At 41.3% G+C, this 26,887-nt stretch overlaps 1 protein-coding gene and 2 long non-coding RNA genes across 3 annotated transcripts; 2 read left to right on the plus strand and 1 right to left on the minus strand.

Moving 5' to 3' along the window:
- Positions 1-1,268: 1,268 nt before the first annotated feature.
- On the minus strand, positions 1,269-19,953 carry LOC135573663 (uncharacterized). Its single transcript, XR_010464817.1, has 2 exons — positions 19,653-19,953; positions 1,269-11,261 (listed from the first exon to the last, which is right to left on the minus strand). It is a non-coding gene; the product is annotated as an uncharacterized LOC135573663 (long non-coding RNA).
- LOC115134972 (uncharacterized) lies at positions 12,159-13,811 on the plus strand. Its single transcript, XR_003864419.2, has 2 exons — positions 12,159-12,245; positions 12,363-13,811. It is a non-coding gene; the product is annotated as an uncharacterized LOC115134972 (long non-coding RNA).
- Positions 19,954-19,955: 2 nt separating the features above from the next.
- Positions 19,956-26,763, plus strand: LOC115134971 (voltage-dependent anion-selective channel protein 2-like). Its single transcript, XM_029669107.2, has 9 exons — positions 19,956-20,061; positions 21,437-21,508; positions 21,806-21,855; positions 22,115-22,267; positions 22,474-22,526; positions 24,463-24,690; positions 25,007-25,157; positions 25,551-25,608; positions 26,412-26,763. The coding sequence occupies exons 2-9, from the start codon at positions 21,442-21,444 to the stop codon at positions 26,501-26,503; spliced, it is 852 nt and encodes a 283-aa protein (XP_029524967.1). The 5' UTR covers positions 19,956-20,061; positions 21,437-21,441; the 3' UTR covers positions 26,504-26,763.
- Positions 26,764-26,887: the final 124 nt, after the last annotated feature.

The following is a 26,887-nucleotide window of genomic DNA, read 5'->3' on the forward strand; positions in this document are numbered from 1 at the left end:
AGTAACCCGCTCCCCACGGTAAGCACGAGGAGTTGGCTCCGGTCTCCAACCTGACTCAGCCAATCTCCTCATGTGCCCCCAAATGTTTTTTCTTGGGGCTGCCTCTCGGGCTTCCGTGCTAGCCGTGTCCCCTTGTATCATCGCCGTTCCTCCTGCGCTGTTTCCACCTGCTTTCATGGCAGAGTCTTGTCCCCTGCCATTACCTCCTCCCAGGTCCAAGAAGTCCTCCACTCATCTTTCTCCCGGGCCCAGGATGTCCACTCCTCTTGAGCACGCTGCTTGGTCCTTTTATGGTGGATTCTTCTATCACGTTCGTTGTATGGAGGAGACCAAGGCGCAGCGTTGTAAGCGTACATACTTATTTTATTAAAGAAAGAACACTGAACAAACTAACAAAATAACACCACGACCGTGACGCTATTTTAAACAAGTGCTGACAGGCAACTACACATAGACAAGAACCCACAAATACCCTAGACAAAATGGCTACCTAAATATGGTCCCCAATCAGAGACAACGATAAACAGCTGCCTCTGATTGGGAACCAATTCAGGCCACCATAGACATACAAATACCTAGACTTACAAAAAACTCTAGATATACAAAAAACCTAGACAATACAAAAAATAACATACCCACCCTAGTCACACACTGACCTAACCAAAATAAACAAAACAAATAACTAAGGTCAGGGCGTGACAGTCTTATTTATTTGGGCTGCAATCTGAGGTGCAGTTAAGTCTAATGAACGCTGGGTCTTCCTTTCCTGTGGCGGTCCTCACGAGAGCCAGTTTCATCATAGCGCTTGATGGTGTGACTGCAATTGAAGAAACTTTCAAAGTTCATGAAATTTTCCAGATCGACTGATCTTCATGTCTTACACGGACTGTCGTTTCTCTTATTTGAGCTGTTCTTGCCATAATATGGACTTGGTCTTTGACCAAATAGGGCTATCTTCTGTATACCACACTTACCTTGTCACAACACAACTTATTGGCTCAAACGCAGTAAGAAGGAAAGAAATTCCACCTCATGAAGCTGGTTGAGAGAATGCCAAGAGTGTGCAAATCTGTCTTCAAGGCAAAGGGTGGCTACATGTAAGACTTTTTTGTTTTGGTTACTATATGATTCCATATGTGTTATTGTTAGAGGAATTCTAAATTCCTATATGTTTTGTAGCCAAAATCAAATTCGCACTCTCTCTATTTCATTAATGAGTTGTAAATTCATTAATTATGCATGAAATAGATCGAGACCAGTCTTAAAAGTCAGGTAACAGCGTTTATTACAAGAGAGTACTGCCACATACACATTTTTCCACAGGTTATAAACTGAAAATGACGTCAGCGTTTTCTAAATGTTCTATCTCTTTCATGACACCGGTAGAGAGGCCCTATAGTTCTCGAGCCTTCGCTCCACGCCTGAAGTCAAGGTCAGTCAGTATAAATCAGCATTCTAGACAGTCTGGAGATAGTCCGTCCCAGCCACCTGGAGATAGTACATTCATTTGTACAAGGAACAGACCGTCATTGTTACTAAACTCCTGACTACATTATATACAATCGGGAATGGGAGCAAAAGAGAAAATTCATATATGTACAGTACATTATAGCATTTGGACTAGTCAGTTCTGATTGGAATGTATACATAATTAGTCATTTCAACCATAATTTCCTCCAACAGTTATTTCATAGTTTTGATGTCTTCACTATTATTCTACAATGTAGAAAATAGTAAAAATAAAGAAAAACCCTGGAATGAGTAGTTGTCCAAACTTTTGACTGGTACAGTATATATAATATATATAAACAAATTATTTAACTAACCATTGTAAACCACTTATAAGCCACGGAATCACTATAATCAGTATACCATAACGTAAAGTTGCAATATTTCTATACACAATGCAGCTAAGTGAAAGACAACATTCTATTAAACATACTTTTAGAAATGATCAGAGTATTTCATTTCTGCATGAAAATTAAAATGTGTACATTTAACAGATACTCTTATCCAGAGCAGCTTACAGTAGAAAGTATACATTTTCATACTGGTCCCTCGTGAGAATCGTACCCAGAACCCTGGCATTAAAAGCACCATGCTCTATCAACTGAGCCACACAGCACCTGAACACCAATGGTTTAAAGCTTGCAGCTATTTTCCACAGGAAACTTGTATTGTATCAGTAGTGTTAGTATATGTGAGTTTGTGTAAAGTAGTAAGGGTTCTGTATAGTGCATTCCGGTCACTGAAGAAACCAAATAAAGGAGCCCTACACATTACTCCAATGAAGAAACTGGTGGCAGTCGCTTTGTTCATTTCCATCTCCGTCCCAGCCACCTGGAAATAGTACATTCATTTGTACAAGGAACAGACCGTCATTGTTACTAAACTCCTGACTACATTATATACAATTGGGAATGGGAGCAAAAGAGAAAATTCATATATGTACAGTACATTGTAGCATTTGGACTAGTCAGTTCTGATTGGAATGTATACATAATTAGTCATTTCAACCATAATTTCCTCCAACAATCCTCCCTTTGATCAAATATTATACATTCAAATCTACATCTAATTTTATCAAACATAAAAATAAAAATATGAACCAACATTATTATAAATGTTTATCTGACTCTTCACCCATCATTAATCAAATCTAACCTTAACCTTAATTTAACCCTAAAACCTACATCAGAATTATAACTCTTCTTAACAGGACTTTTCGTTTTTTTCTAATATTGAAACAAAGTACAATCTAATTCCCCTCCTCAACCCTAGTCTCATCAAACATAAATTCCCCAATGATGAAAGATCCAGATTTGTCCACTTGTCCTGTAGTCAGGCATTCAGTCCTCCACGGGTCAGAACCTGGAATCGTCCCACACCGCACCATCTATTGTCATAGATTACTCCAGAGTCCTGGAAATAAGGCCTCATACACAGGGGATTAGACAACAGCCCCCTAAAACTAAAACAGTCACACAGGTGAATGTAGCCCACAGTGATCATAACATTTTCCATTTTCCAAACGTATTATCAAAACCCAATTAGTCAGAGAAGTATCCACCCCAGAGTTTATGCCAACCCGTGAGCCAGGGTGGTCAAACCAGCTGAGGCTTCGGGCACTGATTCGTCCGGAGCTGTGTTATTTGGGATGTAAGCACAAACATGGTCCTGATAATCAAGTATACTTCTCCCTTTTCAGCCATTAACACATCTAATGCAATTCTATTCTGCCAAGCCATCCAGCTGGTTGCTTCAGTCTGTTCTGCAAAACCTTTAATAGCATCTCTAGTATACTTGTTAAAGCACTGTTGATTATCATAAATATAATTAATCCAGTCCACGTTCTTATTGAAAGTAGAGCCCCGGAAATGCTTAACTCTAATCCTGCTAGGATCTGATTTCTTGCTTTGACTCATCTGGCACCTCCCTTGGAACCCCAATGTTATCAGGGGCTCTACTAGGCAAGTCAGTTAAGAACAAATTCTTATTTTCAATGATGGCCTAGGAACAGTGGGTTAACTGCCTGTTCAGGAGCAGAATGACAGATTTGTACCTTGTCAGGTCGGGGATTCGAACTTGTAACCTTTCGGTTACTAGTCCAACGCTCTAACCACTAGGCTACCCTACCTTGTCATCAAATGACCCAGATGGAGTGCTTCTCTTTTCCCGTTTAGATAACTTCATGTCCTGGTGTCGAATGAGTGTAAAAGGCATCCCCAAATGCACTAACGCACATGACCCCACCCAATCTGTGGGTAATACTGGCCATAGAATTGTTCCCCCACACAACCACCAGATGTCAGCCCTGGCCCACCTTACTTTACTGAAATCTTCAGAGTTTAACCAACCTCTCAAATCCAACATGGTCTTATTAGTGGTAACATTCTCTGTTCTATTACAAGTACTAACTTCTCCCACATATTTTCCATGAGTACTGTACCGGGCCAAACAGTAATAATCTCCTCTGGATACTGTAAAGGGAAGAACCTGGGGATTTAAATAGTGCAAATCAATACAACTGTCATTATCTGGCATTCCTGCTTTCGTGAACAGCTTTACCATACCGGCCCAAACTCCTCTACCTAGAACCGCACTAGGGTGTCGACCAAGACCTGGTCATCTCCATACCCAACCCTAGATCCTCCTTCATTTCTATTTAAAGGGTCTAGACTGCCATGTAGTTAGAGACTCCATTTTGGTCTACATAATCCTTCCCAACCTCTACTCTAACTTCCTGTCTACCCAAATCTAGGGATCTCTTATGCTTATTTTGGAACAAAATCCTCACCGTCTAAACCATGGGTCAAATTACCACTCTCCGCATACTCGAGTAGGACGTGCTGTATCAGGAATATGTCACCCACGATAAGACAGCTCAGACGAACAGCTTCCATGTGAAGCCCCATCCTCTCCCCTAAGAACACATCACTTAGCAAGAGCCAGACACATCTTCACTTCTATGAACAACAACAGTGAGGAAAGGACAGGTAAGGTATTTTTCATTCGAGAGATGGCCCCCAGAATTCTGTTAATTCCAGTTCTCCTCTCGAACTCTGTTATTGTTCGACAGAGTCGCTGTGTCTTACCCTCCCGCATTGCGATATGAATCCGGGTAGCTCTTTCAGCTAGCTGTCACCAGGAATCCTTGGTATGGTCCCCCCAACAAGCCTCTGGGACTGGATTGAGTGACTTCACCTGTAGTTCACCTGTAGTGCATAAAATCTTGGACATACAGGTTTGGTTAACAAACAGTTTCTCATTTGTTCTGTTTATTAGCTAAAAAAAATGTTGTATTAGTTAATTATCCCGTAGGTCACATCCTATCCGAGAACACAATTTACCCATCCCCCTTTGTTACCTGGCTCTGCCCCGGTAACAACCTTGCCTACTCTTAAACAATGACTTAGGTAAGATTTAGTAAATTATCCTAATGTCTAACATCATCATGTAGGAGCCCCTTTTAAATGTTCCACATGTCCAATTCTCCCTTGGGCGTCCATTCATGTCAATCCTGTAACAATACTCTGTCAAGTTTCTTATCTACTTTAAAGAACTATCTGTGCTACTTATATATTTTCTTAAATATATATATTCCGATAACCCTTTTCTCTCATATCTCTCAAATTCCACTAAGCTTCTAACTGTTTGACTTTATCTACAATCATTGATATTAGAAAAAACATGTCTATGAGCGGCTTTTCTCTAAAGTCCTTACATTTCCTTAATCAATCTATCTTAATCCTAACAATAATCCTAAATCATCACAGATGTCCTATATTCCTGTTAAATGTAATACTATTTAAAAACTTATAATAATCAAACAAAGTCTAATAAATGCTAACCATATCAAAATCCTTCCAACACTAACAAGCCCTCTCCTTCGGGGACCCTCAGTATTCTATCTGACAATAACATGAATTTAATATGTGTTGCAAAGTGTGGAATACCTGATCTACAGTAATTTATCACCCCTAAAAACTGCAACTTATTTTTCTATGTAATTCCCTGCCCTATTGGCTTAATCTATCTTATCTTCCCCTATTTATTCTCAATGATAAATATGACTTTTTCTCTGTTACAATACCAAATCATTAATAGCCCATTCAAAAACTTCACAGCTAATGTTGTAAAACAGAATCCTGAACCACTTTCTCATTTGCGGTTCAAACAATAATTCTAACCCCCCAACCAAAAATCCATTATAATTAATTTACCTTAAAACTAGTAACTCAATATGACCACATTCATTATACAAATGACTCTCCCCTGAGGCTGATCAGACCTCAGAAGACAGTCACGATAAGATCAATAGGTCATAAAATAAAATACAAAAATTCACTTGTATAATTAAAACTCATAAACTAAAAACTCATAAAGTTCCATATGTGAGTGTGCCTCTTTAAAATACCTTTGCACTAAAACAAATAGTCCTAACAATGGTTTTAATTGTATATACTTGCAGACCTATTTTAATTTGGTCGTTTATGGCCTCATTCTCCCCAAGATTATAATCCCAGGAAACATCTAAAATTGAGACACCTGAACATCAATTTTCCCAGAAGAACACAACACTCCTAACTAGCATTCACTATGCTAATTCCGATTCAGAAACTCAAAAGTGAACTATAAACTAAACCTAATGATGATTCCCCTTTAACTCAAATCATTGATCATACATTTTAAACAACGTCAATGTATATGTTTACTTAAATGAACATGTTACCCTTAGATACAATTAACCCGATAACATTATTGTATTACTTTTTCCCCTTTGCCGCAAATGTCGTACATTTCTCAGTGTAAGAAATCCGTAATTTAATCCCCGATATTTAATAAATATGCATTCGCATTCTCCCATGGCTCCTTTAATTGACTTATTTTAGATAACTTCCATCCGTCCCGGAATGAAGAATCCTACTTAAGCACGCATGTCTACGTATCCGGGGAAAAGCTTGAATAACCAAATTCAACCTAGCTTACTTCCCGAAACATATGCAGTTATGTTTTTCTATAGAGGTTGCTTTTCAAACTTTAAATACCCTAACATGGTTCCACACAATTGAAAGTGCTCAAATTCACTGGTGCTACATAAACAATCAAACCTGGAATCACAACCATGGAATCCATTACCACGATGTTTTACGATTCATACATCCAGTCTCTCTCTCTCCCATAGCCTAGTTCAATCCAAACAAACGCCACAAACCTTGATGCCTACCTAGGTATCAGCTGATAGTTTTTAGCATCTTTCCTGACTATCCTGGCGACTCTCAAAATGTATTTTGTAATATATATATTTTTTTCAACTTCTGAAAAGTAACTCTAAGCTATAATGCACACATTTTCCCTCTAAATGCCACAACCCCTTTTCTCTGTTTACATTTGAGGAACGATGTTGTTCAACGTGAAACGTCATCACACATCTGCCTGCCTCTGTAAAATATATATTCCCTATTCAGATTGCGTTCAGTTTTAAATTCTAATCATCAAAGTAAAACCAACCCAACTTCTCAACTTACCATACTCTAACATTTAAACGTACCATGTTTTGTGCTAAACTTATCATATGTCAGTCGATCCATAAATAGCTATAATGTCCGGATAGCATGAAATTGTATCGTATCTCTCCGTTATTCCCTACATTTAACTTTAGGTGACTTTCTCTTCTATGATACATTTATTTAAATACGACTCCCATCTCAATACATTATTCCACCAGATCATTTTGGGCAAAATAGCGTAATACATCGAAATTGTCTCGCCATTATTTTTAACGACTTCTTTTTTCAATTCTATCTAAAACACATAATAAACGTTCATTTCATATCTTTTACAAACACTGGCGACCGTATTTTTCAGGCAAAACATGCAAATAGGTCAATTACAATCTAAAATCAATTTTAGTTAACCGCCTCGGCCGGGAACCGAACCGTGGATTGTCGTTGGTGAGACTGCCGCGCTCACCACTATACTACCAACCCTGGAACTGACTAAGATTCTCCGCAAATAGACCCATCTTCTCTGTTTAAATTTGTAACTCCGACATTTAGACAACAGAAAATAGCCCCAATTTAGACGCCCAAAGTTTTCCCTCAGTTAGAATCTCGCTCCCTTTGTATCTGAACCTTCTCTTTCTTTACCCGATTGTCGCCTCTGACTTTCCCCACAGTTAAATTACAACCTTGTTGACGACTTTTGCAGGGAGTGTTACACTCCCGGGCGAAATGTCCAATTTCGTTACAATTAAAACATCTTGTATTTTTCTTTTGACTCACCTTATCCATTTTTCTTGACTTTATTCCCTTCTCTAACTCCATTATACCTCCCTCGGCTTCAGCGGGATCCACATACTTGGGTGGTAATTTCACAGGTAGCTCCTGCAGCCGTATTCTTATAACCACTATTTCGTCGACTGGATTATCTCTGTATTGTTGGTATAATCGAGGAAGATATAGTTTGTTACCCTCACGCCCACCCAATTGGTTAACTTTTTCATCTGCGGGAGCAGTGGGTAGTGCCTCTCGAGTCTTGTTAGATTTAACCTTTTTTCCTGCGCGTCCCATTCTCTTTTTTGCTTCCGAAAGCCAAACTCCGGCTGTGTATAACCCCTGTTTATTCTGCTTTTTCACATTATTACCACATTCCTTATGTATCTGTTTTATAAGGGATTCCAGCTTTTCTACATTTAGACGGCCATCAAAATCGTATTTCTTTCTCCATCTTAGACCGAAATCGATGTTTCTCTTGTCTTTCTGTTCCATATAACGCTCGTCTCCCGTTAGTTCCGGGGCTTTCTTTGAAGCATTCCCACCCATTCTAAATCCTTGCCGTTACTAGTAGCTATGGTATCTAATCACTTATCTATGCCTTTCTATATAATTTTAAATTCTATGTGCGTGCAGTTCTATAAATTTGTAATTTACCGTTACTTAGTTACTTTTAGTCTTTTTCTGTCTGACTATGTGTGTGTCCCTTTAAAAATAATCAGTATGTATTTTCCTTCCTGTGAACCGCGTCCATAGAAAACTTTTGATCGGACATCACATTTCACCCATAGGATATTCCTTTTGGGACTTTCAACGTTAATGTCTCATATCTCACTACTCTAGACTAAGTTGACCTCTCCTGTGAACCACGTCTATAGAAGACTTTTGATCGGACATCACATTTCACCCATAGGATATTATTTTTGGGACTTTCAACGTTAATGTCTCATATCTCACTACTCTAGACTAATCACTTATCTTTTGATATTAATTTCTTTCAGCATTGTACAGGTTCAATTATTCTGTTTGCCTAGAATGACCCTGCCTTCTCACCAAGCCTAATTTATCTTTATTTAGGTATGTCTTTTGAATTATTGGCTATCCTATTTGTACGGAACAAGCGTCCTAATTCTCCAATGCGTACTATATCCTCCTTAATAACCTTCTGGCTTGCAAGACCAGGATTTATTAAGCTCTAGTTTATTTGATGGTAGCGCACCTTTACAACAGGTCAATTTCAGCCCTGCTTCCTTCCTATCGATTTTGGTTAAAACCCAAGGTAGAAACCCATTTTATTTGTTCAGAATATTCAAGCACCTATTATTGATCAAATTCACCTCCTTCATAACATTTTAATCAATAAATATCCTAAATAATCCCTCCCAAATTCGAGAATAAAGGCTACTTTACCTGCTGCTGGCTGGGAAAAGCACTGTTCGTTTTAACCTTAATTCAGAGGTCAGGTCTTTTTAGTAAAACGAGTCAAAAACTTGTCCGTGCACGATTTTCAGCGTACTACCTCCAGATAACAGGGAGGGGTATTTAGATCCGGGATCGAAGGACCAATTGTTAGAGGAATTCTAAATTTCTATATGTTTTGTAGCCAAAATCAAATTCGCACTCTCTCTATTTCATTAATGAGTTGTAAATTCATTAATTATGCATGAAATAGATTGAGACCAGTCTTAAAAGTCAGGTAACAGCGTTTATTACAAGAGAGTACTGCCACATACACATTTTTCCACAGGTTATAAACTGAAAATGACGTCAGCGTTTTCTAAATGTTCTATCTCTTTCATGACACCGGTAGAGAGGCCCTATAGTTCTCGAGCCTTCGCTCCACGCCTGAAGTCAAGGTCAGTCAGTATAAATCAGCATTCTAGACAGTCTGGAGATAGTCCGTCCCAGCCACCTGGAGATAGTACATTCATTTGTACAAGGAACAGACCGTCATTGTTACTAAACTCCTGACTACATTATATACAATCGGGAATGGGAGCAAAAGAGAAAATTCATATATGTACAGTACATTATAGCATTTGGACTAGTCAGTTCTGATTGGAATGTATACATAATTAGTCATTTCAACCATAATTTCCTCCAACAGTTATTTCATAGTTTTGATGTCTTCACTATTATTCTACAATGTAGAAAATAGTAAAAATAAAGAAAAACCCTGGAATGAGTAGTTGTCCAAACTTTTGACTGGTACAGTATATATAATATATATAAACAAATTATTTAACTAACCATTGTAAACCACTTATAAGCCACGGAATCACTATAATCAGTATACCATAACGTAAAGTTGCAATATTTCTATACACAATGCAGCTAAGTGAAAGACAACATTCTATTAAACATACTTTTAGAAATGATCAGAGTATTTCATTTCTGCATGAAAATTAAAATGTGTACATTTAACAGATACTCTTACCCAGAGCGGCTTACAGTAGAAAGTATACATTTTCATACTGGTCCCTCGTGAGAATCGTACCCAGAACCCTGGCATTAAAAGCACCATGCTCTATCAACTGAGCCACACATCACCTGAACACCAATGGTTTAAAGCTTGCAGCTATTTTCCACAGGAAACTTGTATTGTATCAGTAGTGTTAGTATATGTGAGTTTGTGTGAAGTAGTAAGGGTTCTGTATAGTGCATACCGGTCACTGAAGAAACCAAATAAAGGAGCCCTACACATTACTCCAATGAAGAAACTGGTGGCAGTCGCTTTGTTCATCTCTTTTCTATCGCAAACAAGGTCCCACTTTAAAGAGATCATAACAACACTGGTGTCACTGATCTCTTGGGAACAGAACAGCTACAACGTGATCAAAATGTTCCATCTTTAAAGCAAAAGAGCCGTAAGTGAGCCTTATCTCTGTAGCCAGAGTGGACATGAAGGTAAGGTTGTCATATGCCCATCCATTCTGACAGGGGACTGTACTGTAGCTAGGTCACTGTCATTGGAGTTGGACAGGTGGTGGAATAGTGCCTCTGGGAACTTTTTACAGGATCTTGGAGTCCCATCTTCCTGTACTGGAGCACTGACAGTCAGTCTCTGCTCCTGAGTCAGATTCCCAACTACACTGCTAGCATGGTGTGGCAGGGTAGCCTAGTGGTTAGAGCATTGGACTAGTGTCACGAACCGACTCAAAGCCCGTAACAAAAGGGAGACAACGTGAAGATAAGGAGTAACAAAATATATATTTATTTAAATAAAGTATCTAAGTATAATATACAATGGTGTGTGTGTGTGTGTAATCAGTAGTGTAAGTGAGTGTTTTGCATGCATGAATGTGTTGAAAGATGCCAAAGCAAACAATCAAAAAACCACCAAGAAACACAACAAAATCTCTAAAGGTGTCTGCATGGAGAGAGTCTCCTCCATGAATGGGGAAGTGGTGTATTTATCCTGGGACACACCGGGCCCAGGTGTTTCCCATGTAGCTGACGACCCTCCCAACTCCACCCACCGGCATCCTAATAAGGAAACAAGAACAAAGAGTGAATACGGCAGACAGAGTGGGAGGGTCTTCACACTAGTAACCGGAAGGTTGCAAGTTCAAACCCCAAAGCTGACATGGTACAAATCTGTCGTTCTGCCCCTGAACAGGCAGTTAACCCACTGTTCCTAGGCCGTCATTGAAAATAAGAATTTGTTCTTAACTGACTTGCCTGGTTAAATAAAGGTTAAAAAAAATACATTAAAAAAATATATATAAAAAAATCCAGAGCGCTGAGGACAAAGTGGTGAGAGGGCAGTTGTTCAGTAAGAAGTGACACGGCAGGTTCAAAACTCCCTAAATAAGGTAACAACAACCACCGCTAATGCTGTCTGCAGAGACAATCCTCTAGCCCTCTGCCCTTCTTACAGTTAATCATTCATTATGTGTGTTGTACAAAAGTTGGAGAGTCAGATAGGACACATGCACCAGCATTTACCAGCATCGTGTTAACCATTAGTCATTGTTCATACACAGAGATACAGTACAAGCTGATAAAGCAAAAGCTTGGTCCCAGTAAATGGGATGCTATATTAAATGTGATGTTATTCATATGTTAATTTTATTGTAGTTTGGGCAAGTGTCACAGGTGTGACAAATGCCTTTAATTACTCTGCATGCTTTTGCCCTAATTGAGTGTTCCTAATTGATTGATTCATGGAGCAATGTGATTGGCTCTGTTTATAACCCTTGTTACTGTTATTTGTTGTGTGGCTGCTCACAGGAACTTAATGCAGTCTGGAGGCATGGTGGATGTCCAGGTTTTGCTAGTGCATGTAGGGTGTCGTTTGTTGAGCGCATGGATAATGGAGGTTGTTTAAGATGAAATTGAAGTCTTTAGAAGATGGACGCCTCTCTCCTGTGGTCTAAACCGAGGTGTAGTAGGATCTATGCTACTGAACTGTCTAGTCACAGACCCTTCAAGGTGTGACATGTTGGTGTTGTCGGCAGGACTTGGGCAGTGAGTGGATAACACGGAATGGCTTCAAGTAGTGTTAATGATTTGCATGTCCCTTCACTACCCTTTGCATTCTGTTGTGAGTTGACATATTCCTCCAGGTTTCTGATGTGGTTGCAGGTCTGGAGAACTGGCTGCTCCCTCCCCCCTTGTGCATACTTCCTGAGGTGGACTCTTAAAATACTCAGGTGCTATATGGGTGGATGCTGTGCTGGTGTGTGCAAACCATGCTATTTAGTAGCTGGAGATGGTGGCACCAGAGGAGACTGCCCAGTTGAAAGCCTCCTCGTATCTGGCGGGACAACTGACGAGGTGTCCCACTCCTAGTGAGCGGTTGGGATTCAGGAAGCATGGCAAAGATAGGACACCTTGCAGCTAAACGGACCTGCTGGTGCCAGTCAAGCCTGGTCTGGAGAGGAGCCTATGGGTGGGGTCTACAGATGTGGGCGAGCAACACAGTATGGAGGCCTCCATGGGCCCTAACCTTGAGGAGTAGCTTCAGTACACCGGTGAGGGAGTGAAGCACAACCGGTCAAACTTTTGAGCATTCAATATGGAACTTAGGGACAACTAAATGCTTGGAGGAAGTTGTTGTGCTAAGGGTGACAGAACTTGAGCCATTTTTTTGGTGTGAACATTTATTTGCATGTTTTTGAATTGCTAGCATTGCCTTTTCTATTTACTCAAATGTGTGGACATCTTTTGTTTTAGTGGGTGAGAATGTCACAGGAGTGACATGCCGTTAATTACTTTGCATGCTATTGCTCTAATTTAGTTTTCCTAACTGATAGATTCATGGAGCAATGTGATTGGCTCTGTTTATAACCCTTATTGCCTCTGAGATGTGGCTGCTCAGGGGATGGTGCATGTGTCTGAGGTGGTGTCTGAAGCCTTGTTTTGTTTGCTAAGAGAAGTATTGCCTTGATGAAATAATGATTTAAGTTAAAGATGTTAATGCTGTTCCTGCACTAATAATTTGTATGTTATCCTGCTAGTTGTGCTAAAGTAAATATAGAAACTGAACTTGGAAGATAACAACATGAACTGAAATGTGACATGCCTCTTCTCATTTCATGTTCTTCCACTCAACCACAAACTGAAAGAACCTGCAGCCAATAGTGTTATTCAGTGCTCCCTATGCTCTTGGTGTAAACCTAGGGTGGTGTAGTTGGATCGATGGTACTGAACTGTCTAGTCACAGCCGCTCTCTGTCGGGGTGTGAGGCAGGAACTATAGAATTAGGGGTGCTGAACTGAAATTGGTAACCCTTAATTTGGATAGTCCCAAATAAGTTTGTAGATGCTCAGATCAATTAACTCAACATTTCTACGATCCACTAACCCTAAACTTAACCCTCTGACATATAGGCATACTCGGATGTGTTTATGGGCCTGTTTGAGGTTTGCTTTAGTCCTCAAGTCATGGTTATATATTGCGATTGGGCTAGTAAGTTTATTTTGTACGTTTATTCTATTCCCAACTATTTTCTGTCAACTGTAAATGCAACTTCTGGATCTTGTCTTTATCACCTGCCCTGTAAAATAAATCTCACCTGTTTTATCACCTTAACCTCCGACTCCATCGCAACTGTTTCTGCCCCACACCAACTAAATAGGCTGCTGAATTCCTATTTCATTAGATTTGATTTGCAACATACAAATTAGCTAATGTATTGTAGTGCCTGTTACTAGTCAATAGAATGTAATGGCTGTTTCTGCTAGTGAGAGGTAGTCAGGCTAATACCAAACTCTTCAGTCTTCCTGATGTCAGTCTTGGCTCCTTGATGTAGGCATATGGCGTTAATGATGGGGGGGGCTGTGATTTTTTTTTTTTTTTACTGATTGGTTCTGATCCAGGAAACAAACATTTGAGAACCAATCCAAGCTCAGCCCATTTATGTAAGACTACTGCATTTACAACAAGCACCTGTCCAGACCAGTGTCACAGCTCTCTCTCGCTGTGTACCATGCGAGTCGTGTCAGCCAGGCGAACTGAGGGACATAATACACTCATATGGAAGCAGGAATAGAGTTAGACTTATGACTAAGTAGATAATAGGAAGTAGTCAAATTCTCTTTCGTGCTTTGGTCCTTGACACACATTGTGCATAGGTAAGACATCTAACGGCATCAGTCGCTTAACACTGAGTTATTTCTAATGCATGCCCATGGGGAACAACCACGTCTGTAGGCCTAAGCACTAATAGATATTTAAACACATGCCTCTTCAATTATATGAAGATCTAGTCAGAGGATAAACATGTATACTTTTAAGATGCAATCAGTGGCCTGTTTTAGCTAACCACCTCGTTAACAAATGGATCGCTCCTAGACAATGTCTTGCTATATAAAGCAGGCATCGAGGCATTCAGTTACTGTTCGATTGAACGGTAGAATGGCCAAAACGACTGACCTAAGACTTTGAGCGTGTTATGATTGTTGGTTCCAGGTCTGCCGGCTCCAGTATCTCAAACAGCTGCCCTCCTGGGCTTTTCACACGACTGTCTAAGGTTTATCGCAAATGGAGCGACAAACAAAAAAATAATCCAGTCAGCGGCAGTCCTATAGGCAAAAACAGCTTGTTGATGAGCGGTCGAAGGAGAATAGCAAGAATCGTGCAAGCGAACAGGCGGGTCGCAGACAACCGCGCGGAACGGCACTTCGGGACGCACACCTCGTCGATCCTTGTCATGAATGGGCTACGGCAGCAGATGACCACACTGGATTCCACTCCTATCAGCTAAAAACAAGCTCATTTCCAATAAATAGGGGGTCTCAATCTGAGGGTCTCATTCTGGTGACATGATGCTTGGCTGCTGTTTGACAAGTTAAAATAATTATGCTCTTTTGTCCATAATCTCATGTAGGCCAGTGGTTAAAAAAATGTTTTTTGGGGGGGGGGGGGGTTGCTGTGCCACCAAGCATAGGCCTACTTTGGGTAAAACCAAATGTACTTGAAGTGGATTTTACCAGTAAAGCTATGGTCTCATGGGTCCTAGCCTTGGTTGGGAAACACTGTAGGTAGTGATGGGTCGTTTGCGAAGAGCCGGCTCTTGTAGGTGAACGGCAGAAGGCTCGCATATCAGAGGAGCCGAATCTATTTATTAAAAAAATTAAGATATGAATAATCAAAAGATTTAAATTAATAGAATTAACTCATTCAAAGAACGAAAAAATAAAATGTAGGCCTAAATGCTCAAGCACACATTCGTTCTGCCTGACTGCTCAGACTGAAAACAGCTGGAAAATTAGTCGGAGACACAGTAGCTTTTTGATGCATTTTAATAATGTAGACAATGTTAGAGCACAGTGTAGAACTTGCCAAAACAAAACCTCAGATTAAGCCGGTTCTACGTACACCGGCATATGCGAACTGTGCACACAACTGTGAAGCTAGCTACAGCGGAGCTTCGAGAAACTAGCGGATAGTGGTGGAGCCAGTACCTCCACACATGGAGATGTATCCATTCAGTCAAGTAGGCCTACTCCGCGCCCTTGCTGTCTCTGCCTGGCCGGTTCCCCTCTCTCCACTGGGATTCTCTGCCTCTAACCCTATTACAGGGGCTGAGTCGCTGGCTTACTGGTGACCTTCCATGCCGTCCCTAGGAGGGGTGCATCACTTAAGTGGGTTGAGTCACTGACGTGGTCTTCCTGTCTGGGTTGGCGCCTCCCCCCTTGAGTTATGTGGTGGCAGAGATCTTTGTGGGCTATACTCGGCCTTGTCTCAGGATGGTAAGTTGGTGGTTGAAGATATCCCTCTAGTGGTGTGGGGGCTGTGCTTTGGCAAAGTGGGTGGGGTTATATCCGGCCCTGTCCGGGGGTATCATCGGATGGGGCCACAGTGTCTCCTGACCCTCCTGTCTCAGCCTCCAGTATTTCTGCTGCAGTAGTTTGTGTCGGGGGGTTAGGGTCAGTCTGTTATATCTGGGGTATTTCTACTGTCTTCTCCGGTGTCCTGTGTGAATGTAAGTATGCTCTCTCTAATTCTCTTCTTTCTTTCTCTCTCTCGGAGGACCTGAGCCCTAAGACCATGTCTCAGGACTACCTGGCATGATGACTCCTTGCTGTCCCCAGTCCACCTGGCTGTGCTGCTGCTCCAGCCTGCGGCTATGTAACCCTGACCTGTTCACCGGACGTGCTACCTGTGCCAGACCTGCTGTTTTCAACTCTTAGAGCCAGCAGGAGCGGTAGAAATACTCTCAATGATTAGCTATGAAAAGCCAACTGACATTTACTCCTGAGGTGCTGACCAGTTGCACCCTCGACAACTACTGTGATTATTATTATTTGACCATGCTAGTAATTTATGAACATTTGAACATCTTGGCCATGTTCCGTTATAATCTCCACCCAGCACAGCCAGAAGAGGACTGACCACCCCTCATAGTCTGGTTCCTCTCTAGGTTTCTTCCTAGGTTTTGGGCTTTCTAGGGAGTTTTTCCTAGCCACCGTGCTTCTACTCCTACATTGCTTGCTATTTGGGGTTTTAGGCTGGGTTTCTGTACAGCACTTTGAGATTTCAGCTGATCTAAGAAATTGATTTGATGTGGTTCTCCGCGACCCACAGCAACGCAGTCTTCTATGGACCAATTTATGCCAAAGTCTGTCTGTAGAAAAACAAGGTCAAATTGATATTGCATTGGCTAAAATGATTGCCACCGATTTCCAGCCATTTTCGATCGTGGAGGACAGAGGTTTTAGAAATGATAGCAATAGTGTAAATCCAATGTACACATTTCCAAGCAGAAAAACCCTTTTAAAATAACTTATTCCACGACTGTACGAGAGCACACAGGCTTCAGTGCGGGAAAGAGTCCAAAAAGCTACTGCAGTTTGCCTTACCACTGACTACTGGACATCAAGGGTAACCACTTACATGTCGGTTACATGTCACTTCATTGAAGATATTTTGATGTCTAGCTGTCTTCTGGACTACTTTGAGGTCAGCGACCGACACACCTCAGAGAACTTGGCAGAGGAACTGTTGAAAGTGGCCAGAGAATGGCAAGTATATGGAAAAGTGGTCTGTTGTGTTAGCGACAATGCAGCAAACATAATCAAAGCCATGAAAATGTTAAAATGGACCCATCATCCATGTCTTGCCCACACAATCAACCTGATTGTAAGAGATGCTCTGAAGGTGATTAAGCCCACTGTGGACAAAGTGAAAGCAGCTGTGGAAAACTTCCACAGGAGCACAGTAGGTGCTGAAAAATGAAAATGTACACAATGCCAGATGTTTAGGCCTCAGCTCAGGCATCCCCAAGACTGCACTACAAGGTGGAATTCAACATTTTATATGTTGAAGTGGTTTCTTGAGTCAAATGATGCCATAATCTCTACCCTGGCCATTGTCAATGCCCCTGTTGATGCTCTGACCCAAGAGGAATGTGAGGTGTACAGAGTCCTGGAACCCTTTGAGCAGGTCACTGTGGAGATCATTGGAGAGAGGTACAGTAAGCAGTTATTACTACATTATTTAATCCATTATTGTATATGAGCAGTAGATGAGAATGTAGTATCAGTAGAAAAGAACATTAACCTGAACTAATAAATTACTGTTCTCTCTCTTCAGCTATGTGACAGCCTCAAATGATACTCCTGTGTAAGGGTCTGCAGCGAATCACAGCCAGCCACCAGAGAGAAGCAAATGTAACCATAAGACATGTGACAGAGTTGATGGACACCCTATGTTCATCAATGGAATATAATCCTGTGATATCAGAAACCGCTGCACTTGACCCCAGGTTTAATAAGTTAGCCTTTAGTGATGCCAGAGTGATTGAGGCTCTTCAAAGAATAACCTCAGCAGCAGGGAGGAACAGCCCCAGCAGTCAGCTGGCTCAGGCACCAGGGCAACAGGAAGAAGAGGGAGGGACAGCCCCAGCAGTCAGCTGGCTCAGGCACCAGGGCGACAGGAAGAAGAGGGAGGGACAGCCCCAGCAGTCAGCTGGCTCAGGCACCAGGGCAACAGGAAGAAGAGGGAGGGACAGCCCCAGCAGTCAGCTGGCTCAGGCACCAGGAAGAAGAGGGAGGGACAGCCCCAGCAGTCAGCTGGCTCAGGCACCAGGGCGACAGGAAGAAGAGGGAGGGACAGCCCCAGCAGTCAGCTGGCTCAGGCACCAGGGCAACAGGAAGAAGAGGGAGGGACAGCCCCAGCAGTCAGCTGGCTCAGGCACTAGGGCGACAGGAAGAAGAGGGATCAGAGGGAGCAGAAGCACCAGCAGTAGTGCCACAAACGTCTTGGGTTTGGATGCTGTTTTACGAGAGAACAACTGAGCACGAAGGAATCCCTCAGCAGATGCCATAATGGAGGTTGAATCCTATTTGGAGGAGCCCCTTGGCTTACTAAAGTCATGACAGGGAGACTCTGCATAGTGGCCACATCCGTTCCCTCAGAGAGGGTCTTTGCGAAAACGGGACAAATAATTACAGAGAGAAGAAACCGCATCAGTGCGGCAGCTTGCATTTCTGAATGCAAATCTATCATAAAAGCAAAATATGGTCAGTTTTGCTGTGTGCTGCTGGTTATAACATGGCGAAAAACTGGTCCCACTTTTCACTCTCTCTTTAAGTGGGATGCTGCAGTTTTGTACATTGTTATTTATTTTTCTTTGATATGGTGCAATATTCTATTATGATGTTCAGATTGTATTAGTTTTGAATGGTTAGATTTATATGCACTTTGTTTATATACATTAAAGTTATACTTTAAATGTGAACATTAAATAGCATTTTTCATAACAAACCAATGCATTTATAAATACATTGTGGTTAAGGTAGAGTATGATTTAATTTAATTAGAATGGTTTTTTCACTAATCATAGTCAAACTATCGCAAACTGTTTGACTTGAACAAGAACCGTTTGGGAGCTAAACGAACCGGCTCTTTTTGGTGAGCTGAGCCGAACGAGCCGCCTCACTGAAAAGAGTCGGAATACCCATCACGAACTGTAGGTTATAAACGCACTGTATCAGCTAGCTATTTGCAAGAGCGCACGTGCCAATACCACAGTGGGTACATTCGCTACATAACACTTTTTTTGTGACAAAACCATCAGAGTTGAAAATGCAATGGAACACATTTAACTTGTATTTTTTATTCAGTACATAGGAATGTAACCCCAAGTTATTTGTATGTGCACTGTCATCAAGCACATACTTTTATCGGCAATAAGTACACTTGATGAAAACACATCTCTGGTGAGAAAATGCGCATATTTTATTTATGTGGATTTGAGAATATTCGCATGAAACCTCCGTCACAAATTGGATGGAAACTCAGCTAGTTCTTCTGATATATTCACTATACTTTTGCCATTTTCCTTTATCAATCTCAATGTGAACGTGTTTAATGTGAATATCAGTAATAAATTGATCTGTCAATTAGATCATTCATTAAATGTCTTACCAATGTTGGTGTGATAGGATAACAAGTCTGATCCTTTCAGCAGTTAGGAACTACTTCTATTCTTCAAATTTGAGTCGTATTCCACGGGATCAAACATAGTTGTCCATGAGAAGTTACACACGGAAATGGATGAATCTATGATAAATACACATTTCTATGCATAAGGGAAAAAAGGTGCGTAAGAATGTTTTTTGTATTGTCAGAAAAAAATCTAGTCACAGCCAAAAGCCTTTTAAACTTTTGATTTTGTAATTATTTTGTAATGAATCTGCAAGTATTTTTTTTAGACAGGCAAACATGTGACAGGTAGAGGGGTCTTTCGGTTGATAGGCTGGGTTTCATTACTTTGCAGTCTCCTTCAAGTCGCCCTCCAACCGGTGAAGTTTACTGCTAGCCTCATCTTTTACTGGTAAGTAAAGCAACTAAACTGGATTTTATTTTAAAGGAACTAAACGACATTTGCCGCGGTTTATGACCACGCTTGCCCGAGAACTGCCTGAAACACTATCGCTAAATGTGCCTAGCATTAGCTATTTAACTAATGAGCTTTGCTGCTGGACCTGTATGTAACCTTATACGAGAAAGGACAACTCATGTCCGCTGCACATGTGTGTTAAATGGCGTTCACCGGATTACTTTGAGCTGCTCTAGGATAATGACCTAGCTAGTAACATTAATGGAGTCTCTGAATTGTACAATACCCAGTAGTTGATTTAATGGGACGGACAGGGTAGGAGCCAGTAATTGGCTGGAGAGTGGACATATGTATCAAAACGTCATGCCAATAAAGCGAATTGGAATTAAACTGAGTGAAGCGCTTCCCAGACCTAGCCCTACATTCCTCTGCCTGGCTTTAACTGAGTGAGTCACTGAGGTGTGGCCCAGCGTCAGTTCAGATAAATTAGCTTAGCTATCCAGAACCAGACAGGCCACTTATCATACCCACTCAGATTATCAACGTCTGCAAGGGAATCCTTGCTCTGGGCTGATAGAGCTGGCTGTTATAGACAGGCAACCACACTGTTCCTGGAGAGCTACCATTCAGTAGGTTTTCGTTCCAACCATAATCTAGAGCACCTAACGATAGTAATTAGCTGGTTGATAAACTGCATCACGTTAGTTACAACTGGGGTTGGAGAGCCCTGGTAAAGTAGTTGCCTAGTGGATGATTAGCTGTGTTGGATGAGTACTTATGTTCATAGACAGGGACTACTCGCCTTTTGGGGCCTCTAAGCGGGCAAAACATTTTAGTGACTCTTGACAGTGGAGAGAATTTAAAAAAATAAAAATAAAACAGAGTTTCCTGCAATACACATTTTGCCTTGACTTATGCCATTTTAATGATATCAGAGTGAGCATGACTAACAAATCAATGGTGGTCCGTCCCCTGGGCGCCTTCCCCTGCTTTGGGTAACTGGTTAGTATTAGGCCATGATAGCTGGCTAGACTAATTTACCAATCTAAAAATGATGACATGACTAGTTGAGTGACTGACATGATGAGAAATTGCTGATGCACAAGCAAATGTTGAACTTTAACCCATGTGTATTTTACTATTCAAGCTTTAAACAGTAAGTTGAGACCCTGACAGAGTACCTAAAATGCAAATTAAATGTTTTTTTTGTCGTTGGGGACCTGCTAGCGGCCTGGGACCCTTATGTCGCTTATTATTCCTATCCCTGTTCATAGATCCAAATGAAATTGGTTTCCAAAGCAGGCAATTTGTAAATCAAAATGAACTCTGACTGTTGTGTAATGTATACATTATTTTCTCCCTGCTACAGGTGTAATGGCTGTGCCTCCATCATATGGTGACCTCGGCAAGTCCGCCAAGGACATCTTCAGCAAAGGCTATGGTACTGTACATTTCACTCAAACAAATGTACTGTAGTGGTCATTGTGTTTGTAATGAAACACATTTGTTTCAGAACAGGAAGAACCAATAGGGTGAGTTTATTTGAGGGATTCTAAACCAATAGGCAGGATGGTGTTCTATCTATAGATAAAATATATCTCTCTCGGCTCTGCATGTCATCCTGTAAGATGTTAGTGTATGAAGTATTACATTGTGTTAACACTGATTTTATTGAATGACTATTTCCCATTTGTGAAATATGCATCAGTGGTTGACTGACTTTGCTTTCTCCCTGAAGGGTTCGGCCTGGTGAAGCTTGATGTGAAGACCAAGTCCGGCAGCGGAGTGGTAAGTTGACTTATTTTCTTTCTAATTATGTGTACTTTCAAAATGAATGTAGAACTATCTCTATTCTACTACTGTGTATGTGGTCTTTATGATTGCAGTAATTGTGTAGTACTTTGAATTTACAACCCTGAGAGCTCTACAGGAGCAGTAGAGTTCAATACTCTCCTTCACAATAAAAACACAAGTGAATTAAGATATTTTTACAACATTTGTATTTATTCATATCCTGATGTGAACCTTTTTTACAAATGTTCTGCAGGAGTTCAAAACAGCTGGCTCCACCAACACAGACACCAGCAAGGTGGCGGGCAGCCTGGAAACCAAATACAAGAGGTCAGAGTACGGCCTGACCTTCACAGAGAAGTGGAACACTGACAACACCCTGGGAACAGAGATCACCGTCGAAGACCAGGTTCGGATTCAACAAAGCTTTATTGAAAATGCTTTTTGTAACACAATCGTTGTTGTGTTTGGAGTTTCTCACAATAGCCTTGACACATAATTGAAAAGAAAGCGGATTCAAACAAGTAATGAATGTTCAATATGTAGTGATCACATGAAATGCTGGAAGATCAAACTTGTGTTACCAGTCTGGTTCTCTGTTCTTGTTTTCTTTAGATTGTCAAGGGTCTGAAGCTGACATTTGACACAACCTTCTCACCAAACACTGGGTAAGATTACAAATGTACAATTTCAATGCAGAGGGCCAGTTCTAAAAATGTATGCATTCACTACTGTAAGTCGCTCTGGATAAAAGCATCTACTAAATGACTAAAATGTGGTTCTAGTACTTAAAATGGTGTTTCATGTGTTTGGACATATGGGTACTGATGGTATTAACATATAGCTAGCCAAGAAGAGTCAGTCCAGCACATAGTGTCCTTACATGAAGGTAACATGATCTGGGCTGTGCAGTCCTCACAGGCTTGTGGGTAGATCTGAGGTGACGGGGCCAGTCAAATTATCTTCAGCCTGAAATGGCACTCATCTGTGTAGAATTTATTATCACATCCATGGCATGTGTTTTCTTGCTTGTATAGTTGAATGGAGATGTTTATTCTCCTAGTTGGGCTCCAGATTTTGACAATTTAATCAAACTATTTTTGGGGTGGCTAAAACCATTATTCGGTCAAGCAGTAGCCTAAAGTGCATGACTAGATTTTAATGTATTAAATAAATTGTAAAGTCTTGTCTTTTTCGTCAGTAGGACGAGCTGTCGCTAATGGGGATCCTAATAAAATCCAAATATCCGGATTCCTCCATGAAAGTCTGTGCCCCTGTGGCTGTTTCACTCGGCTCTGAGTAGGTTAGAGGGAAAAATAGCAACTGCTGTGACTGTTGGAGAGAAGGGCCTCACCTTTCTGTAGGTATTACATTGTATTTCTCAACTCTCAATACTGATTGTTTAAGCATAGTTTTCAACCAAAATAACTGGTGTATTGCTGACGTATACAGAGCACTGGTAGTGCACATCGGCCATTTGCAGTCATTGCATAGGCCTATATAGACGTCATTGGGTAGTATGCAACAGTGTTTTTTATTACATTTAATTTACTGTTCGATGAATAAATTACAAGGCTAACTAGCAGCCTATTATATTAAGCGATCTAGCTAATGAGTTTTGAGTTTTCACTTCCCAAATGAACCAGCCTATGAGCTATTTGTACATAAAAAGATGCTAGCAAATGTAATGTCTATTGAATAAAATAAATCTGCAATTCTGGGCCCTAATTTTGCGAGTAACGTTATAGCAATAATGACCCATTTGTCAACCCATAATGCACATAAAAATATCTTGATCGTGTGTTCCTGCTTGGACATGTTAGATGAAACAATATATTTCTTGAATTATACCATCTCAGTTGCACTGTGAAATACTTTCTAAGATAGCTTTGTGTGTGACAAACCTATGCAGTAGTTCCTCCCCAGCCAGTCCACATAGTATCGGCTTTCCTGGAAGTGTAAATCCCGTGGTGACACATGGTGGGGTTGTGGGGAGGAGGGGGGTGTTGCTGCATATCCACTGAGCTCTGGGGGAGGTGTTTCCGCTAGGTACAGATATAGGATTTGGGAGGGGAAACTGATCCTAACTTTAACCATTAATGGGGGGGAGGTGCAAAACTGACCCACGGTCAGCATGTAAGGGCAACTTCACTCTGCTGAATTGTACAGCTTGTCACACTGCCTAGGCTATCAGTTTAGAACTGGCCTTAGTGTCATTTAGCACAAACATTTTATGGGGCTCATAATAAAGTGTTATTGTAATCTCTAGTTGCTAATGCTGTGTGTGAATGGAGGCTGTGTGTTTGTGCACTTACTGTAAACCTCGTTGGCTAGTGTGTAATGACGATCCAGAAAGAGATTGCTCAGGATTTGTATTGCTTGTGGACTATTTTATTAGGAACATAAGACTGTGTATGGGTGAATTACTACTGGAGTGAGAGGTTTTCAAGCTCTTGGTTTCTCCCAATTGCCTTCATATTCTGTTACTGTTGCTACATTTCCATTAGACTGGTTATTATAGGCCTGGGCTGTTTGGCTGTTCAATAAAAATATTTAACTTCAGAATGTGGGCTAACAAAATATGTTTTTTTGCTACAACGACAGCAAGAAGAGCGGCAAAGTCAAGACCGCCTACAAGCGTGAGTTTGTCAACCTGGGCTGTGACGTTGACTTTGACTTCGCTGGCCCCGCTATCCATGGAGCGGCCGTCGTTGGTTACGAGGGCTGGCTCGCCGGCTACCAGATGACTTTTGACACTGCCAAGTCTAAGATGACCCAGAACAACTTCGCTGTGGGATACAAGACCGGAGACTTCCAGCTACACACCAACGTGTAAGTGAGAGCATACAGTGTATACAAGTGTATGAATTTCCAGTCCTCTGCTATGTGCATACAATACCAATTACCTTCAAGGGCAAACATTGTGTGTATTAAAAAAAAAAAGCGCACACAGAAACAATGAACATAGATGACTGGACAGCGGTAGTCAACCTGAAAATTATAGTAATCTTTGAATATCTGATTAATAATGATTTAACCAGGGATCAAAACATCAGGCCCTACAAACTGCATAGCATGGTAAAGGCTAGGACTTGACAAATATTATCACTCCTTCTCTCCCTAATCTTGTCCCTGGTGGTTGTTACAGTAATGACGGTGTACAGTTTGGTGGCTCAATCTACCAGAAAGTGAGTCCAGCGCTGGAGACAGCGGTCAACCTTGCCTGGACTGCCGGCAGCAACAGCACAAGCTTTGGCATCGCAGCCAAATACCAGCTGGACAAGAGTGCCTCCATCAGTGTAAGTACTGTGCAGGAGTGACTCTCTTTGGGCCAGTTTTCCCAGACAGAGCTTTAGTCTTGTCCAGGACTAAAAAGCTATGTCAATTGAGATTTTCCATTGAATTCACATTTGAATTTTGTCCAGGACTTGGCTTAATCTGTGTCCAGGAAACCATCCCTTTGTCTTACTGTATCCTAAGAACACATGCAAGAAACACTCAAGTACTTACTAGTGCTGTTTTTTACACTCACCACATACTTACTAGTGCTGTCTACTACTGCTACAGCACTCGCCACATTGTCTGGCTCTCTAGGATCAGAGTTGCCCACTCTAGTTTAGAAGGCTGCCGTCATTAGGAACCTTCCTCTGCCTTTTGGCTTGTAAGTTAAACAATTGATTCTGTCTTTTCAGGCTAAAGTGAACAACATCAGCCTGGTCGGTCTTGGATACACCCAGACGCTGAGACCAGGTAAGACCTCGTTTTACAGGAGATTTAATGATTCTCTTACTGCTGATACTACAGGTTCTCTAAGTTCCCTCAAGTTGAAATGTTAGATTACCACTCTTGTCTGTAGCCCACTACTTCTCTATGAGCAACCCACACTGTAATGCAACATCCTCTTCCTGAACCAAAGTGCTCAACGTGACCTGCATACAGTACTGCACCTGTAAAAGAAACACATTGGACAGTACAGTAAATGGGGTGGGGGGCGTAGGACTCTTTCAGTTAGTGCACGTATACACTCCACTCGGCACCAAGTTGATTTTAAGATGATGCTTTACTGGAGACTCAAAGCAACGGTCGGCCAATAGAGATTCGATGTAAATTTCAGCAACTGCCATCATGCATGCTGTTTTGAAGGGGCGATCTCGACTTGATCGCTAATCATCTCGGCAAGTGAGTCCCCAGTAATGCAACGTCCTATTCACGTTGCTGTCAATGTGTCTCTGTACTGTTATTGTTGTAGGTGCACTCCTGCAGTGTTTCAGAAGGCTCAGGTAGAATGATGTAGGACAGACTAGTTTCGCTTTCATTTGAAAAAGGAAATCATTGAGCTCTATAAGAGATTTTCTGTCCTCAATGATGAGAATGTTGACACCAGGGATGGAACGTAAGGAATTTCACTGCTTTGATAGTAGGCTAGTATGGCACATGTCTCAACAGTACTATCGTCCGGCCAGCGGGCTTGCTTAATTTCCATCTCTGGTTGACACCTAATTTATTTTACCCTCATCCTGAATGCGAGCCTTGTTGTCTCTCCTCTGTTGCAGGTGTGAAACTCACGCTCTCTGCCCTGGTGGACGGCAAGAGCATCAACACTGGAGGCCACAAGCTGGGCCTGGGGTTGGAACTGGAGGCCTAAACTATCCTCACGGCGAAGGGGATAAGGGAATATCAGCAGAATCTGGCCTTATAATGTATTTCCAACTCAAACCAGCAAGAGGATGTACCATGGAAAGGGGCGTGTTCAGAGGCTACAACAACAAGGGAAAGAAACACTACGGTCTTTTACTTTCTTTTTTTTTACTGTTTATGACGGTAGCTATTTCCGTCATTCTTTGATGTACATGTTTGCTTTGTAGTTTCCATTAAAAGACACTTGCAGTGGGTCAGTAATTTATACACCTTCTCATTGTATCTATCCAACACTGCCATGACAATGAAATGCGCCACACCATTCTCATCCCAATGTGACCAGAAACTTCACTTACAGTGCATTCAGAAAGTATTCAGACCCCTTGACTTT

The sequence above is a fragment of the Oncorhynchus nerka genome, linkage group LG10 (genome assembly GCF_034236695.1).
Source record: "Oncorhynchus nerka isolate Pitt River linkage group LG10, Oner_Uvic_2.0, whole genome shotgun sequence".
NCBI lineage: Eukaryota > Metazoa > Chordata > Actinopteri > Salmoniformes > Salmonidae > Oncorhynchus > Oncorhynchus nerka.

What these genes read in the sequence shown, in the direction of transcription:
- LOC115134971 (XM_029669107.2), top strand. Translation starts at nt 21,442, where the DNA reads ATGGCTGTGCCTCCATCATATGGTGACCTCGGCAAGTCCGCCAAGGAC. An exon ending in TTCCAGCTACACACCAACGT is followed by an intron (nt 24,691 to 25,006) that starts GTAAGTGAGAGC and finishes TGGTTGTTACAG; the next exon opens with TAATGACGGTGTACAGTTTG. An exon ending in CACCCAGACGCTGAGACCAG is followed by an intron (nt 25,609 to 26,411) that starts GTAAGACCTCGT and finishes CCTCTGTTGCAG; the next exon opens with GTGTGAAACTCACGCTCTCT.